Source organism: Pseudoliparis swirei, chromosome 6 (genome assembly GCF_029220125.1).
Source record: "Pseudoliparis swirei isolate HS2019 ecotype Mariana Trench chromosome 6, NWPU_hadal_v1, whole genome shotgun sequence".
NCBI lineage: Eukaryota > Metazoa > Chordata > Actinopteri > Perciformes > Liparidae > Pseudoliparis > Pseudoliparis swirei.
This window is the reverse complement of record NC_079393.1, coordinates 28709840-28728911: the sequence shown is the minus strand read 5'-3', so window position 1 is coordinate 28728911 and position 19072 is coordinate 28709840. Positions and strand designations below refer to the sequence as shown.

Below are 19072 nucleotides of genomic sequence, written 5' to 3'. Positions count from 1 at the left end.
GGACGAGGTCAGGGTGAGGTCAGGGCGAGATCAGGGTGAGGTCAGGGCGGCAGGATGGGGTCAGGGTGAGGTCAGGGCGAGATCAGGGTGAGGTCAGGGTGAGGTCAGGACGAGGTCAGGGTGAGGTCAGGACGAGATCAGGGTGAGGTCAGGGCGGCAGGACGGGGTCAGGGTGAGGTCAGGGCGAGATCAGGGTGAGGTCAGGGTGAGGTCAGGATGAGGTCAGGACGAGGTCAGGGTGAGGTCAGGGCGAGATCAGGGTGAGGTCAGGGCAGCAGGATGGGGTCAGGGTGAGGTCATGGTGAGGTCAGGGTGAGATCAGGGTGAGGTCAGGGCGGCAGGATGGGGTCAGGGCGAGGTCATGGTGAGGTCAGGGTGAGGTCAGGGCGAGATCAGGGTGAGGTCAGGGCGGCAGGATGGGGTCAGGGTGAGGTCAGGGCGAGATCAGGGTGAGGTCAGGGCGAGGTCATGGTGAGGTCAGGGCGAGGTCATGGTGAGATCAGGGTGAGGTCAGGGCGGCAGGATGGGGTCAGGGTGAGGTCAGGGTGAGGTCAGGGCGAGGTCATGGCTGGAGTCTGGTCCACTTCCCACGCCAACAGTCTGCTGTGTTCGAGCTGATTAGTTCAGGTGTGGTTAGAAGATTAACGATGTCTGCAGGGACCCGCTGGGCCCCGTCTGGACCGGTCCCCATCCACCCCTCCATTGAAGACCGCGTGTTGAAAACTTCACTGGCCTTTCTCCTGGTCGACATGCAACATGGAACTGGTTATCTACATGCACCAGTTGGTATGTCTAGAAACTAGGGCTGTCAATCGATTTACAAAAATTAACTAATTAATCGCACATTTTGAAATTCATTAATGGCGATTAATCGCGATTAAGTGTTTTTTTCTTCTTTTTAAGGACAAAACTTCACACAGAGCTGTGTTTTCATAGAGGCTCCTACCTATAAAGTGCCAGCGAGGTATTTAATATCGTGGATGATAAATTGGTAGTCATCTTTAACATTGAACAGCAGCAGAACCAGTGGCCTTGGTAACTGACTGACATTCACATATGTCACGTTAACCCTCTGGAGGCTGGGGGCATGTTCTCCATTCTACAAAAACATGTAAATTCACCTTTTAAAGTCTTTTGCATGGGACACACCCCCACGTGTTCTACATCAAACATTCCAGAACAATCTCAGCTCTATTCAATGAGGCTCATTGTCCTCGCGCCGTGTTCTCTGCTCTCTGACTGACAGGCTGCTATAGAGCCTCCCCTGTGAGGTGGGAGGTCCTTTGTGATTTACTGAGTGTTCATTGGTTGTTTTTTCCCCAAAATGTTGACAGACAAACGGATTGACCAATCACGGTGAAGGTTTCGTGTGTCGCGTTCTTTCCGCGCCGCGTCACCCGACACGTCGCCCCTCCGTTCCTCTGTGGATCAGAGGGGGAGACGGGAGGAAGGAGGAGCAGGAGGAAACCCGACTGATTCATCCACGAGTTTAAAATGATTTATGCTTCTTATTTTCGCGGAAAAATAATTGTTTTAAAAACGGAAACAGTGTTAAACCGTACTGCCGCGGCTTGACACTCAGAGGAGTGAAAAAACTTCAACGAACACCGGAAGTAAACAAAGTTGCGTTAATTGCGTTAAAATATTTTAGTGCGTTAACGCGGCCAAATTAATCGCATAGATTAACGCGTTAACGCTGACAGCCCTAATATATATATATATACATTTATATATACGTATATATATATACATATACTTATATATACATACTGTATATGTATATATATACATATATGTATATATTTATATGTATATAGGACCTTCTGTGAAGGGGTCAATGACCTTCTGTGAGGGGGTCAATGACCTTCTGTGAAGGGGTCAATGACCTGTGAGGGGGTCAATGACCTTCTGTGAAGGGGTCAATGACCTTCTGTGAGGGGGTCAATGACCTTCTGTGAAGGGGTCAATGACCTTCTGTGAAGGGGTCAATGACCTTCTGTGAGGGGGTCAATGACCTTGTCAGAAGGAGCCCTGCACATCTCCTCTCCACCACACGTCTGCGTTGCTTTGAGTCTCAGATCAATAATCTGGGAGAAGCAGAGTCTTTGAGTGTTCAGTGAGCCATTATAGAGTATGGATTCTTAAAGCGACAGCACGCTGTCTCGTGCTCCATTGACCCGCTCAGGTGACTGCACTAACTCAAGACGTGAACACACTTCCTGTCCCCAGAGGCTCGTCTCCAAGGCAACGCGTTGTTCAGTTCTTATTGAAAGTGCTTTTGGTTGCAGGTCTGAAGAGACGTGATACTCCTGCGGTGTCGGGAGCAGCTTGTAGGCGTGTCACTGACTCGTAGAGTCTGAGGCTGCACAGACATGTTGGACCCCAGAGCTCGGCACCCTGAGGACCCGCTGCACCCGGTCCTGATTCCCTATGCAGAGGACACCCCGAGTGCTTTGGGGATTCCCAACGGACTTCTGACTCGGCGGTTTGCAGTCCTTGTGTACTCAGTGGAGCCGGCTCAGCAGACTCACTCACGCTCTTATCGCTTCCAGACTCGACAACCACTGCAAAGCCCTTTAGTGTGGTGTCAGCAGAACGCCGTGGACACGGAGAACCACGTCACACCTTCACCCGCTCACTGGAGGTTAGCCATTTGAACATTTATATATACATATATATATATTGATTGATATATATATATGTATATATATATATGTATATATATATTCTTTTTTATATATATATATAAATATATATATTTATATATATAAATGTTATATATATATATATGTGCTCCTTTCTCTTTCCTTGACCTCGTCATGAGGTGAATTACTTTATTGACTTAATGAAAGTAATTATTAAGACGGCACATCGGTGTTTTTGGTGTGTCTCTGTAAATGTAACTTTGTTGTGAAAGGTGCCACATAAATAAAGTTATTACTAATATTTAAAGAGGGGGTTTCTAACCGGAGCAAACATGAGACGACTACAGGTTCTCTCTAGAACATCGTCCTCCTTCTTCTTGGCGCAGGAGACTGAGGTCATGTGACCTGGAGACACATGTCCCGGATGCCCTCTGTTCTCACGCTGCCGTTCCTATTGGCTCCCACTCGAGGTCAGTAGAGGGCTGAGAATTATTGACGCCGGTCTTCTGCTACTAATTTACTAATTTGGTGAGCCACAGTTGCAACATATTTCAAATATGAGTGCAAGTCAGAGCAGTGGATGTCTGCTGATGCAACAGTCCTCACAGCAGCAGGAGGCAGGAAGGCCCTCAGAAGGAGTCTGCCTTTCTTTCATTTCAGATTCAACTTTATGAATCGACGAAGGCAATTGTATTTGGGGCCAGGACACAAATACACAGACACGAGCCAGTCTGTACAGTTGAGTAAACACCCTGAGGGGAACACAACCACCAGCTTCAATCATAAAGCATCTCAGCATTGATGTTTTATCTTCATACGCGCTGAGATCTTACCTTGAGAACCCGCCTCCTCCAGAAGTGCGTGTGAAATGAAGTTGATCGTCCGGAGGTATTCACAGTAAGCGTCCTGCAGAAAGACCATGCGCACGTTATCAAGTATGATCGTGGTATACAGGAAACACAATAATAATAGCTGCTGACAGTGATGAGACATGGAGAAAAGGAACATGGAGCAAAACAGCGCGAGCCACGGACGACACGTTTGACTCGTGGAGATGAAAAAGCAGATCGAAGCCAGTCGACAGATGTAACCCGACGATGACGAATGACTCATTACCAGAGGAGGTATTCATGTACTGCAGCAATCACTGCAGGTGTAGTTAGCTAGTTGAACGAGACGATGGTGGAGTAAAGGTTGAGAAGTGGTTGTTCTTTCCACAGTTCTTTCACTTCAAAACTAAAAACACGACTCATGTTGGAGTTTTGTTCGTGGATGCGTCCCAATGCCGGAGTTTCTAAAACACGCCATGTTGACGATGTCCGGCCGGTTCCTTCCTCCATGCTGCAGGTCAGCAGCACTAATCCTTCGGAATGAGTCTGTGTGAAGCTGAGCACACAGTCTGAAGCTGGAGGGCCGACAACGCATACAGCTGCAACCCAGAGGGTGGAAGATGGGTGGAGTCATTGTTTTACTGCACTGGGCCCTTTATTTACTTGTATTCTATATCAAGAGAAACCAATTTAATATATATATATATATATAAATATAAAAATATATATATAAATATATATATAAATATATGTATAATAGACATATATAAATATATATAAATATATAATATATATATATAAATATATGTATAAATATACATATATAAATATTAGGGCTGTGAAACGATTAAAATTTTTAATCGGGTTAATCACAGGTTTTTGTGGATTAATCATGATTAATCACATATTACCGATATTCTCGGTATATTTTGTGAGAACATAGAGATTTATGACAAAAGACGGATATATACATTTATACATTCTTCTATACATGGTGCTGCAACTCAGCAGTTATTTAGCAGTTTTCTTCCATATGGAACATTAATACATCTTCATCCTAAACAGAATGTTTAACCCTCCTGTTACCTTTAGGGTCAATTTGACCCCATTCAATGTTTAATGTCGGTGTTCTTTGGGGTCAATTTGACCTCAGGCTGTTTTTCACTGTGTCAAACTTATAAGAAATATCAACTTTTTTATTTATTTAAAGGGCTATTTAGGTAGTCAACAAACAAACATAAAGTACCTCACACTTAAACTTGGGAAACAATATTAATTCTAATAATTTTCTGTAGGTTTTAATTGCTGGGGTCAAATTGACCCCGAGGGTAAAATATGTTAGTAAATGTAAAGGAGGGTTAACCTCTTCCACTCCACTGAGGATGCCGGCGTCCTTAAGCCCCTCCCCTTCCCTTTAAACGGCTTGCTCACGCAGACCACGTCAATAAACATGGGCATGTTTGGTATCCCAGCATTCAACATATCCTCATCTTTGCAAAGAAGTTCGAACATATACATTTTCTTTTATTTCGTAATAATTTGTCACAAGAGGAGCCCTAACACACAATGTCTAAAGTCGCGATCAATGCAGCAAGTCGGGTCTTGCAACATTTCGACGGAGAAAACGTACAGAATACACTTTCTAAGTAGATGTATTAGCGGAGGTATTAGCGGAAGTACTAGCGGAAGTTAGCAAAGAGCTAGCGGAATCAGAAAAGGTAAAAAGTTGTACAAAAAAACTTTTTTTTTGGTGCGCTGTGTCTTCCCTGACAGTAACGTGTTGAAGCCAGGAGACCGCGCTGTCTTTGCCGGGCTATGAACACGGTGATTTGCTCCGTTTTTGTTTGACTACATTGTATGAGTAACAGTTAGGGGGGTGCGAGTGACTTTTCATGCGCGAAGACCGGCATCTGAACTCTGCGGCGACCGCGATCGACATATTGAGCACCCCTGCATTAAAACATTGGTGCGAGTGACTTTTTTTCGTCCCGATGTGCGCACACACGCCGGCATCCGAGCTCTGAGTCGTGTTAACGCGACACGTAGAGGCAGAATGACACGCTGCTGGAGAGACGACCAACAACAGACGGATTGGAAGCTCATTCTGCGCATGCGTTAAATGCGTTAAAAAAAATAACGAAGTTAAACCTGTAATTTAATTAACTGAGTTAACGCGTTATTTTTCACAGCACTAATAAATATATATATATAAATATTAAATATATATATATATATATATACATATAAACATATATAAATCTAAATATATATACAAATATTACATATATATATCTACATATATATAAATATATATAAATATAAAAAATATATAAATATTTAAAATATATATATATAAATATACATATAGGTACTATTTACCTCCACTCTTTATTCCATACTAACGAGGCTCTATGTGCAACATGAACTAGAGCAGCAGCTCCTGTATTAAGTCACAATTAAACTTGCAATGAGCCGGTGAGTCAAGAAGAACATGCAAACAAACAAATAGAGTTGTTTTCAAAACAGTTTTGAGTTCCGGTTGTAAAAAATAAAATAAAACCATTTTACATACAAAACAATTAGACATTCAGATATGCAAGTCCTACTTGACTTGATAGTGCAATACCTTAAGTATGTTATATATGTACTATGAGAACGACAGTACGTGAAATAGTAATATTATACAGCAGGCACGTGCACAGATAGAGCTCAAGCTCCTCCCCTTTTGCCCTGGATGAGTAAAGGGCCCTTTTTGCTGGAGACACTTTTTTTTCATTCATCAGTATTTAAGAATAAAAGTTACTCTCTCTGTCATAAACTCCCCCCAAATGTGATTTGATATCCGACGGGGCATTTATTTGAGTTCTTGTGAGAATTTCGCCCCGACATGCTCCGCGGCGCTCACCACGTTGTTTTGTGATAAATCAACCACAACATTAGCGCTGCTGAAAACATGACGTCACAACTGGTCGACGTTTCACACAAAAAATAAACAAACACAAACTCAGAAATCCATGATTTCAAAGCCTTGCAGCTGTTTACTGATGTCATGTTTGAGTGAGAGAGAGAGAGAGAATCTTTTTTGTGTTGTATGAATGCTATTTAGACATATTTGAAAGTATGTTTATAAATGTCACGAGAATTCACAGCCAGAAAATAGGAGCTAAACTATTCAACTATGCTAGCTCTCGGTGTCATGCTATCCTTCTGCATCATTGTTTTATGTGTTATCTCTTTGTTTTGTCTGTTCCAGTCTCACAACGATCAATCTTATAGAAAACGAACAACACAGCTCAGCTAAAATAGATTTAATTTACAGTAAAGAAACAACACAAGTGATCCAAACTATAGTTTCTCCTCTTCATCACTTTCAATAACACATTTTCGCTGCTTCTGAATTTCTTCTTGGCTGTTGATGACGATCAATATCGCTCATTTTGAAAATGAGGTCAGAGGTCAATAGGGATCTGTATCAGACCGGCGAGGAGGGCGATAGTGGCTGGCATGACGACCCATTATCCAATCAGAACGCTTGTACTGTTGCTATATAATAATTCATCTTTATTCATAAAGAAAATGTAAGTTAGCGGTCTGATGCTACCAGAGGAGACGCAGGTCGAGGACAGCATCATTGGTGTTATGCTTCAACTTTGTCAGAATTTTTTTTTTGGCAATGGGTGCCCTTTTTTTTTTGGTTTGAGCACCTGCCCCCCAAAATGTCTGTGCACGTGCCTGTTATACAGTATAATGACACGAAATGAAGTGTGGTGTTTGAGACAGTAAAGTTCATATACTAGGAGAGTTAATACCGTCGTGTATTGCTCCGTCGTTAGAATAACATGCTCCACCTCTTTCTTAATTCAAGGTTATAACGTGATGAACCAGAGCAGTCGGTCACAGGAGAGGGGTAGAAGTTACCGGCGGACCCTTTTAATGACAAGTGAAATATACACAACACATAATAAGTGTGAACATGGACTAGCTGTCAGTGACAGCGTAGCTAGCTAACCCACTGACAGGCCCCGCCCCCTCCCTCTGTTGACATCGCTCCGGACTTCCGGTCGCGCTCAAGCGTCGCGTCGTCGCTGCCGTAAAGCAGCGCGTCAGCTCTACCTTGTGTTTGTTCTCTCCGTCCAGCTGTATCGCTACTTTAGCCATTTTCATGGCGCTCTGGAGGGGCTTGGCCCCGCCGTCAGCTGCGGCCATCACAGCCGCTTCTTCTTCTTCTACGACTTGTCGTCCTCCGACTCGCTGCTGCTTCTTCTTCTTCGTGTTTTGTTTGCCCGTTGTAAACACACCGTAAAGGGGTATACTGCCTCGTACTGTACGACACAGGTAAGGCACTAGTTCATATTATTGAATGAACAAAAAAACTAATTAAAAAAGTAAACCACCTTCTATGAATAAATAAACAAATGTTTATTTGGTAAAAATTGTCAAATATTTTCCTAAATATTTCCACCAAATGGGATGATGCAATTTCATGATGGTGATGATCATAGATAGATAGATATATACTTTATTAATCCCCAAGGGGAAATTTGTCGTAGTAGTAGCAGCACCAATAAACCAAACACACATGAATAAAAAATAAAATATAAAAACAGGGATGAAAGATATAGAATCATACAAAGCAAAATATAAAATAAAATATATATGTATATATACAACATATATGCATACACAATACTAATGACAATTAAACTAAATATAAAAACACCAAATATAGACGGTGTGCAAAATGCAAAGTGTGTGTATGTGTGTAGTGCAAATGAAATGTGTGTGTATGTGTGTAGTGTAAATAAATGAAATGTGTGAAGTGCAGATCAACATAGTGTGGATATGAAGTTATTATTGCAGTTATTGCACTATGATCTGGCAAGAGGTGATCTGTTATAGAGCCTCATAGCCGTCGGCAGGTTCTCCTGTATCTGTCCTTGTGGCAGCGTGAGGAGACGTCTGGAGAAAGTCCTCCTCTGTCCCTGTAGGAGGTGGTGGAGAGGGTGGTCCGGGTGGAGAGGGTGGTCCGGGTGGTCCGGGTTGTCCAATATGGACACCAGTTTCTTCAACGTCCTCCTCTCCACCACCTGTTCCAGGTGCTCCAGCTGGCAGCCGATGATGGAGCCAGCCTTCCTAACCAGTTTGTTAAGACGGCTGGTGTCACCGGCTCCGATGCTGCTCCCCCAGCAGACAATGGCAAAGTGCAGCACACTGGCCACAACCGACTGGTAGAACATCTCCAGCATCTTGCTGCACACGTTGAAGGATCGAAGCTTCCTCAGGAAAAAGAGTCGACTCCTCCCCTTCTTGTACACAGCGTTGATGTTGGCCTTCCAGTTCAGTCGATGGAGACGCCCAGGTACTGGTCCTCCTCCACCAGGTACTGGTCCTCCTCCACCAGGTACTGGTCCTCCTCCACCAGGTACTGGTCCTCCTCCACCAGGTACTGGTCCTCCTCCACCATGTCCACGTCCACGCCCAGGACACTCAGAGGGGGAGGAGCTCTTCCTCCTGAAGTCCACCACCATCTCTCTGGTCTTGGCCACGTTCAGCCGCAGGTGGTTCTCATCGGCCCACTTTACAAAGTCACTCACCACTGCCCTGTCCTCCTCCCGTCCATCCCTAATACACCCGACCACTGCAGAGTCATCAGAGTACTTCTGCAGATGGCATGACTCCGTGTTGTACTGGAAGTCACTGGAGTACAGGGTGAAGAGGAAGGGAGACAGAACAGTTCCCATTTTAGTTGCGTAGCCGATTTCAAGCAAGGCGTAAAAATGCTTTCCAGTGTAAGTGCAATAGCATCATATAGAAAAATATAACAAACTGCATAAATGTCCATAATATATATATATACACTCCCGTTCAAAAGTTTGGGATCACCCAGACAATTTTGTGTTTTCCATGAAAACTCACACTTTTATTTATCAAATGAGTTGCAAAATGTATAGAAAATATAGTCAAGACATTGACAAGGTTAGAAATAATGATTTGTATTTGAAATATTAATTTTGTTCTTCAAACTTTGCTTTCGTCAAAGAATGCTCCTTTTGCAGCAATGACAGCATTGCAGACCTTTGTCATTCTAGCTGTTAATTTGTTGAGGTAATCTGTTGAAATGTCACCCCACGCTTCCTGAAGCACCTCCACAAGTTGGATTGGCTTGATGGGCACTTCTTGCGGACCATACGGTCAAGCTGCTCCCACAACAGCTCAATGGTTGAGATCTGGTGACTGGCCACTCCATTACAGACAGCCAGCTGCCTGCTTCTTCCCTCAAGAGTTCTTGCACAATGTGGAGGTGTGCTTTGGGTCATTGTCCTGTTGGAGGAGGACATTGGCTCCAATCAAGCGCTGCCCACAGGGTATGGCATGGCGTTGCAAAATGGAGTGATAGCCTTCCTTATTTAAAATCCCTTTTACCTGGTACAGATCTCCCACTTTCCCAGCACCAAAGCAGCCCCAGACCATCACATGACCTCCACCATGCTTGACAGATGGTGTCAGGCACTCTTCCAGCATCTTTTCACCTGTTCTGCGTCTCACAAATGTTCTTCTGTGTGATCCAAACACCTCAAACTTGGATCCATCTGTCCAGAACACCTTTTTCCAATCTTCCTCTGTCCAATGCCTGTGTTCTTTTGCCCATACCAATCTTTTCTTTTGATTGGCCAGTCTCAGATATGGCTTTTTCTTTGCCACTCTGCCTAGAAGGCCAGCATCCCGGAGTCGCCTCTTCACTGTCGACGTTGACACTGGCGTTTTGCGGGTACCATTTAAAGAAGCTGCCAGTTGAGGACCTGTGAGGCGTCTATTTCTCAAACTAGAGACTCTAATGTACTTGTCTTCTTGCTGAGTTGTGCACCGGGGCCTCCCACTTCTCTTTCTGCTCTGGTTAGAGCCCGTTGGTGCTGTTCTCTGAAGGGAGTAGTACACACCGCTGGAGGACATTTTCAGTTTATTTGCAATTTCTCGCATGGAATAGCCTTCATTTCTAAGAACAAGAATAGACTGGCGAGTTTCACATGAAACTTCTTTTTTTCTGGCCATTTTGAGAGTCTTATCGAACCCACAAATGTGATGCTCCAGATAATCAACTAGCTCAAAGGAAGGCCAGTTTTATAGCTTCTCTCATCAGCAAAACAGTTTTCAGCTGTGCTAACATAATTGCACAAGGGTTTTAGCAAACTGGAGTGATAGTTGATGGAAATGGGCCTACACCTATTGAGATATTTCATTAGAAACCAGACGTTTCCACCTAGAATAGTCATTTACCACATTAACAATGTATAGAGTGTATTTCTGATTGATTTCATGTCATCTTCATTGAAAAAAACAATGCTTTTCTTTGAAAAATAAGGACATTTCTAAGTGATCCCAAACTTTTGAACGGTAGTGTATATATATGCAGAGCTACCAACTCTCACGGTTTCGCCGTGTGACACACGCTTTTGCATGTTTTCACGCTCTCACGCCACACAACCAATTTCTCACGGCAAAAGAAATTCTGATTTTGGGCCGAGGCGCGTTCGTTTCTTTTCAAACTCCGCGACCATAGATGGCGCTAAGGAGCGCATCTATAAACCTATTCGCTGCATAGACATCCTATTTACCCCAAAGAGTCCCGGAGTCAGCAACAGAAGAAGATTTTCAAACAGACACAACGAGCAGAGACTACGGTGTGTTAATGCAGGGCTCTCAAGTGTCACGCATTGAGCGTGACAGTCACGCATTTCGGTCTTACGTCACGCACTCCCGCCACACATCGTATTTCTCACGCTGAAAAAACTCTCGGCTATTTAATGTTTTAATGTGCCGCAGCGCGCCAACATGAGCCGCGCTGCCCTCACCGTGGAGGAATCAAGCGCTCCCCTGGAGTTCTGCTGTGAGGAGCCACTTATCAGCCAATCAAAAAAAAAGAAATGGGCTCCACAGTAGCCAATCAGAAAAAAACGTATCTGTTGTATCTGGGTAAGATTTAATCCAGCAACCAATGAAAATAAAGCATCCTGGATAGATATGTCACTCTTGCCTGTCTTCAAAACTTAAGAGCCCTGTTAATGACATGTGGTTCAATAAAGTACTCACTCTCTTAAACTTTAAATCTTGAAATAATGTGTTGTGTTTGTGCGTGTGATTTTGTGTGGTGATGTAAACTCAGCTGTCATAACAAGCAGCAGGAGAGCACCTTGTTAACCTCTTGGTATCCTGCATGCTCAACACATCAGAGCATTATTTGTTAAGGCTGCCCACAGAGCATTTATCACTTTATTTGCAGGCCTAGGAAAAGGACCCTCTCAAAAATTTCCAAACAGCTCTTTGAACAAGTAAGATGTATTATCAAGAATTTAACATAAAGACAGGACATTTGTGCAATAGAATTAGTCATGTTTTTGTAAATGAGAGTAGTTATTAAAAAACATTTTAATTATTTAAGGTAGCAAAGATGCCTCGTAAAAGACCTTTGCCAGGCCAGAATGCAGGGTACAACATGGGGACAACATGGGTACAACATGGGCACAACATGGGTACAACATGGGCACAACATGGGTACAACATGGGGACAACATGGGTACAACATGGGCACAACATGGGGACAACATGGGCACAACATGGGGACAACATGGGGACAACATGGGGACAACATGGGCACAACATGGGGACAACATGGGTACAACATGGGGACAACATGGGCACAACATGGGACAACATGGGACAACATGGGGACAACATGGGTACAACATGTGGACAACATGGGTACAACATGGGAACAACATGGGGTACAACATGGGGACAACATGGGACAACATGGGACAACATGGGGACAACATGGGACAACATGAGGACAACATGGGTACAACATGGGACAACATGGGACAACATGGGGACAACATGGGTACAACATGAGGACAACATGGGGACAACATGGGACAACATGGGTACAACATGAGGACAACATGGGTACAACATGAGGACAACATGGGGACAACATGGGTACAACATGGGGACAACATGAGGACAACATGACAACATGGGACAACATGGGGACAACATGGGACAACATGGGGACAACATGGGACAACAACAACATGAGGACAACATGGGGACAACATGGGACAACATGGGTACAACATGAGGACAACATGGGGACAACATGGGTACAACATGGGGACAACATGGGTACAACATGAGGACAACATGGGTACAACATGAGGACAACATGGGGACAACATGGGTACAACATGAGGACAACATGGGACAACATGGGTACAACATGAGGACAACATGGGACAACATGGGTACAACATGAGGACAACATGGGTACAACATGAGGACAACATGGGACAACATGGGTACAACATGAGGACAACATGGGTACAACATGAGGACAACATGGGGACAACATGGGTACAACATGAGGACAACATGGGTACAACATGAGGACAACATGGGACAACATGGGTACAACATGAGGACAACATGGGTACAACATGAGGACAACATGGGACAACATGGGTACAACATGAGGACAACATGGGACAACATGGGTACAACATGAGGACAACATGGGTACAACATGAGGACAACATGGGGACAACATGGGTACAACATGAGGACAACATGGGGACAACATGGGTACAACATGAGGACAACATGGGGACAACATGGGACAACATGGGTACAACATGAGGACAACATGGGGACAACATGGGTACAACATGAGGACAACATGGGTACAACATGGGACAACATGGGTACAACATGAGGACAACATGGGACAACATGGGTACAACATGAGGACAACATGGGTACAACATGAGGACAACATGGGTACAACATGAGGACAACATGGGACAACATGGGTACAACATGAGGACAACATGGGGACAACATGGGTACAACATGAGGACAACATGGGTACAACGCCACATTAATTCAAATGTCCTGATATTTGAGCCACCAACGTGTGTAGCTGGGTGCGCGGCAACATTTTGGTCACCCCACGACAAAATCTCACTCCAAGGTTTTTTGAAAAGTTGTCAGCTCTGATATATGTGTGTATTTATATGTATTTTTGTATCGTCTTCAAACCTGTCCGAGGGATCTTAAAATATAAAAGATAAAGACACCGATCAAAATCTTTATATTTCTATACGAACTTCTCATTCTTTATGAGGGTCTATTTCTACTAGTTGCGTCTCACACGTTCACCGGATGACCCTCCACAACCGCCGGGTGGCGCTGTAATCAAATCTTCTCCCGCGCCTTTTCACTTCCGGTAAACGAGAACTTCCACTTCCGGGCTCCGGTATTTACAAACGGGAGCCGAGCAGCGCTGAGACCGCAGAGCTGCGCCAACAAGCTGCGCCAACAAGCTGCTCCTGGAGACGCTGCTGAGAGCAGCATGTGCGCGAGCTGACGGTAGGCTGTGCCTCGGGGCGGCGCGCTGCGCGAGCCCGACGTCCGTGCGCGAGCTAGCGACTCAGGCTGCTCGTGCTAGCCGGCTAACGTTAGCTTGTTGAGGGCAACACAGCGACTCACGTTTGTCGTAACGTCACAATTAAAATATTACAGACTTTCTAAACAAATGTAGGCTCTTTGTTATCGACAATAAAGGAAAACATGTAATAAATTATATATTATGTTATTTACTGCCAGCAACTCAAACTATCCTAGTGTTATTTATTTACCCCCCTTTCTTCTTTACGTCATACAAGTATAAAACTATGAAGTAGAATTGTTTATTATGGTGTCACCAATGAACAGTGGTGCAGCAAATCCTATCGCAACCAGAGCAGGTGGTGCCTCGTGAATACATGCTGCTGGGAGTTGAGCCCGAGGTACATGTGAACTCAGAATGTTTCAAATGTGAAGAACAAACTGAAAATAGTTTTGGGACATAACTGATAAAACATGGGAAGTCATTTTAGGAAAATGCGTTGTTTACATAACTTAATTATTCAGACTGATGAGACAGGAAGTCATTGGCTCGTCTCGTCCACAGTGGCACAGGCAGCAGGGCTCCTTCCTCCTGATTGGCTGCTGAAGAGTCGGCTTTGGAACCAACCATGAAGAAGAGAAGCGGACGGCCGAGGGCCCCGGCGGCTTCGCGGCAGAGCGGCCGGACGCAGGCGGCGGGCGGCGAGGAGGAGAAGAGGCCTGGAAACAGAGGGCGACCTCGGAAGGCCGCCGCCCCCGCGGCCTCGGACGGCTTCGACCACGCCGCGGAGGACGAGACCGCCGACGGCGGCGTGGCGGCCGGCGGCGCACAAAAACACCCAGAGAGCAAGTCCAGAGCTTCAGGTGGGTCAAGAAGGAGAGGCTCTGAGCCGGGTCGCTCAGGACCGGCTCCCCAGCATCACGTGGTAAAGATGGAGCGTGCACGCCGAGTGGAAGACACTCCTAAAGTAAACGTCTTCCGCCATGTTTTCTACACGCATTTGACATGAAGCAAAGATTAACTAGCAGATTTCTTTGACTTCCTTTCATGAACGATCCGATAAATAGCTTCTGACCGCGCTCATGACCACGGGGTCAGGTCAGGGAGACTCTCTTCTCTCTCTGCTCCGCCCAGTTTAAACCGGGTTTGGCCGGTTTCACATCACTCTCAGAAATCTCTCTAACCCTCCATTTGGGTCGTCCTAACGCAGAGACTCACAAATATAATCGACTTAAAAAACATGCAGAACGATTCACAAACACATTCCGATGCACACGTCAATACATTCTGACATGTTTGGGCTTTTTGGAGACTCCCTTCCCAAACGTGTTCTCAACACAGACCGATCTGTAGCCAATCGGACGTGGAGCCTCTGAGTCTGTGACCTGGAGGCCGAGCTGACCTCGTCCGCGGCGGTCGAGGAGAACTGAGCCGTCCCTGTTCCCAGCAGGCCGCCTGTCCACGGCCGTCTGCCGGCTCTGTCACGGGAAGTTCTCGCCGCGCAGCCTGCGGCACGCCTTCGACCAGCGGCCCCGGGACGAGTCGGACGCGGCGGCGGCCGAGTCGCCGCTTCTTCCACGCCGACTTCCAGCGGCTGGTCGGCGTGCAGCTGGACCGCGACCCCCGCCTGTCAGAGTTCATCTGCAAGAAGTGCCACTCCAAGTTCTACAAGTGCCACGGCGTCCTGCGGCGGTTCCTGCAGAGGGTCAACCTGCCGCCCGTCGGCAAGGAGAACCTCGAGAGCTGGTGAGCCCCGGGAAGGGAAAGGGCTCTCGCTCCTCTGCAGATACAAACGCCGCTTTGTGCTTTCAGGAAGGAGTGTCCGGAGGCCCCGGGGCCCCACGCCGCCACAGGTAGATCCCAGCGCTCCCAGACGTCGCGCACGCTAACCGCTCCTCCGGCGCCGCGGCCCTTCACCTCGGACCCCGAGGTCCTCGGCGGCCTGGTGTCCTGGGCCCACCGCCACGGGGAGGCCTGCCGCTCCTGCCCCGCGCTGAGGGAGGTGCTGGAGGAGCGCCGCTGGGGCTCCGTCAAGGCCGTGTGGGGCTGCGTCGACGGCCACCGCTACGTCATGGACGCCAACCCCGGGTACGGCGTGGACTTCTACGGCGGAGCGCTGGGGAGCGGCAATGGTGACGGAGCGATGTCGGGAGAGGAGGAAGGGCAGCCCCGCGGGAACGGAAGGATGAGCGCTCCACCTGCACTTCCTGTTCACAGCTCGGCGGACTGGAGCGCCCACACAGAAGGTGACCGATGGATCTGTGAGGATGTCTTAGGAACCGCTCGGCTGGCTTGGTCCCGTCAGTCAAAGGTTCACGACAGACGTCTGACGCCGTGTGGTTTCCCTCCGCTAGACTTCACAGGCCACCAGGGGGCGGCGGTGCAGCTGGAGGACAGAGCGGCCGACAGCGACCTGTCCGACAGGTCGGTCTCAGATCATCCTTCCTCTCGTAGAAGTCTATGCTTCATGTGTTAAAGCTGCATTCTCTCTCCTGACCACCAGGGGGCTCCTCTGGTTGTATAGAAGTCTATGCTTCATGTGTTAAAGCTGCATTCTCTCTCCTGACCACCAGGGGGCGACTCCTCTGGCTGTAAAGAAGTCTATGCTTCATGTGTTAAAGCTGCATTCTCTCGGGGACCTCTGGCTGTAAAGAAGTCTATGCTTCACTCTGGCTGTAAATAAGTCTATGCTTCATGTGTTAAAGCTGCATTCTCTCTCCTGACCACCAGGGGGCGACTCCTCTGGTTGTATAGAAGTCTATGCTTCATGTGTTAAAGCTGCATTCTCTCTCCTGACCACCAGGGGGCGACTCCTCTGGTTGTATAGAAGTCTATGCTTCATGTGTTAAAGCTGCATTCTCTCTCCTGACCACCAGGGAGAGACTCCTCTGGTTGTATAGAAGTCTTCTCTCTTATGGAGCACATTTTGTGTGTGTGTGTGTAGGTTCATCTCCGAGGACGACTTGGAGGGGGTCAGGAGAGGCTTATCGGACGACGAGATGTTCGAGCCGTACTCGGACAAGAGGTTGGTGTCGGCGGACTTGTGACGGAGACCCGGTTCTGTGTTACTGATGGGACCGTTCCCCCCCCCCCCCCCCCCCCAGAGCTCGCAGCAGGGCGAGCGTCCCCGGCAAGAGGAGGCGGAGCCCCAAGGCCCTGGTGGAGCCCAAAGTGAAGAAGAAACCAGGACCCAAACCCGGCTGGAAGAACAAGCTCAAGCCCAAAGGGTACCGGCGCCTCCTGGGCAGCAGCTGCAGTCTCAGGTGAAGTCTCGCTCTAACGCCGTCTCTGTGTCCAGAGAGGAGCTGCCCAACATCTACAAGTGTCCGTACCAGGGCTGCACCGCCGTCTACAGGGCGCCGGACGGGCTGAAGGTCAGAGGTCACTTCTTAAGAGACACGCCTCCACAGTACCGAGACATCGCCTGTCGTGAATGGTTGGGTCAGACGGCTCAGTCGGTATTTAAACGGTTCTGCAGTCACACGATGCTGGTGTTGGAGCCGCGTCAGAAACACACGAGGGCAAAGGTCAAAACCCCCGAAGGAATATCATGTTGCCCCTGACGACACGAGGAGAGGAGGCAACACAGGCCCCCAAAACTATGATCATTTAATAGCGTTTTGTTGTGTTTCCTATCTGTATAGGTACACGACAAATCAATAAATATGACTTTGAATTCTAAAAATAGAAAGAAATGTTATTGTTAATAGTTGTGAAAAAAAAATAAGAAATAAGAATAACATTGAATATGATCGTCTGTTTTTTGTTCAAAGAATCTAAGAAAACACTTTGAATCTGCTGTCTAATAGTCTTATTATTGCCATTTTTATGACCATTGTTAATATCCTGTAATCCTAAATCCATTTGTTGTTTTTGAACAAAGGTTAAATGTTATTTCACAAGTTTAAAAAAGTGCCCCCAATTTCTTTATAAAAGCCCTGGAGGTCCATGGCCCCTCAAAGATGTAATAAAGAAGTAATAAAGATGTAAAGGGCCCCGTGTTGGAGGCACTGCAGGGTTTCTGTTGTAGACCAATCACGTTGCAGCGTGTCCCCCGCTATAGTCTCAGCGTCGATGTGTAGATTACCGGTTCAGCTCGGAGGCGCCGTGAGGCCCCGCCCCCTCCCGTCTGACTGTCGTCTGTTGTAGAAGCACATCAAGGAGCACCACGAGGAGGTGAAGGAGCGGCCCTGCCCCCACCCCGGCTGCAACAAGGTGTTCATGATCGACCGCTACCTGCAGCGGCACGTCAAGCTCATCCACACAGGTGAGCCTCGCCGGGTCGGGGGGGCGGCGGCGAGCTCGCAGCTTCAGATGGCACCGGTGTCGCGGGTCAGCGGGTGACTGAGGTTTGTGGTGTGTGTTTTCAGAGGAGAGGAACTACATCTGTGACCAGTGTGGCCAAACGTTCAAGCAGAGGAAGCACCTGTCGGTCCACCAGATGAGGCATTCAGGGGCCAAGCCGCTCCAGTAAGTACGGGTCGGACTCGGCTCCGGGGGGTCGCGACCTGCCGTGTTGAACCGCTGGCTCCTCCCCCCCAGGTGCGAGGTGTGCGGGTTCCAGTGCCGCCAGCGAGCGTCCCTGAAGTACCACATGACCAAGCACAAGGCGGAGGCCGAGCTGGAGTTCGCGTGCCCGATGTGCGGGAAGCGCTTCGAGAAGGCGCACAACCTGAACGTCCACATGTCCATGGTGCACCCGCTCATCCAGGCCACGGTGCAGCGCGGCGGAGCCCCTCCCCCCCCGCCGCCGTACTCGGACCCGCACGCCATCGCTCCGACCGGCGGCGAGGTGGTCCAGCAAGACCAGGACAGATGACGGACCGTGGGGCGTTCAGGGACCCGGCGGCTCTCTGGTCACCTCAGACTTTAACTTTGGGTTTTTGTAGTTCTTGATGAGCCGTTTTCATTCCAGACGTCTTCCGTCTTGTTGCCGCCGGCGCCAACCTGCGTTCTCTGTAACTGCTTCACAATAAAAGCTTTTATCTTTTTTTTTGCCAATTGAATGCTTTTATTGTGTAGCGGCGGGAACCGTGATGCGTCAACGAGAGCCAATCACAGGCGGCGGAGCAGGAAGCACTGTTGGATTTATTTCAAAAAGTCCCAGCCACACGTCCCACAATGCACTATTCTTGTTATATACGTGAAGCGCTTCA

The 19072-nt window shown here is 47.3% G+C and overlaps 2 protein-coding genes across 7 annotated transcripts in view; one reads left to right on the top strand and one right to left on the bottom strand.

Moving 5' to 3' along the window:
* vps9d1 (VPS9 domain containing 1) overlaps window positions 1-7708 on the bottom strand; it is a 39449-nt gene extending 31741 nt beyond the window's left edge. For 5 of the 6 annotated variants that reach the window (XR_008831946.1, XR_008831947.1, XM_056415888.1 and 2 more), the window contains exons 1-2: window positions 7589-7708; window positions 3479-3551 (exon numbers count right to left, since the gene is read on the bottom strand). Coding sequence is in view for 3 of the 6 variants with exons in the window: in XM_056415888.1 (XP_056271863.1) it covers window positions 3479-3551; window positions 7589-7681 (166 nt within the window). In the remaining 3 variants the exon portion in view is untranslated. Of the gene's footprint in view, window positions 1-3478; window positions 3552-3761; window positions 3837-7588 lie in introns of those variants that run through there. The other variant, XM_056415890.1, reaches the window with a different exon arrangement.
* Window positions 7709-13786: 6078 nt separating this feature from the next.
* znf276 (zinc finger protein 276) lies at window positions 13787-18907 on the top strand. Its single transcript, XM_056415921.1, is given in 12 exon segments — window positions 13787-13897; window positions 14481-14779; window positions 15367-15488; window positions 15490-15662; window positions 15729-16162; window positions 16271-16340; window positions 16861-16941; window positions 17021-17143; window positions 17215-17290; window positions 18066-18183; window positions 18287-18386; window positions 18459-18907. Coding segments are annotated over 11 exon segments (1809 nt in total). The 5' UTR covers window positions 13787-13897; window positions 14481-14544; the 3' UTR covers window positions 18736-18907.
* Window positions 18908-19072: the final 165 nt, after the last annotated feature.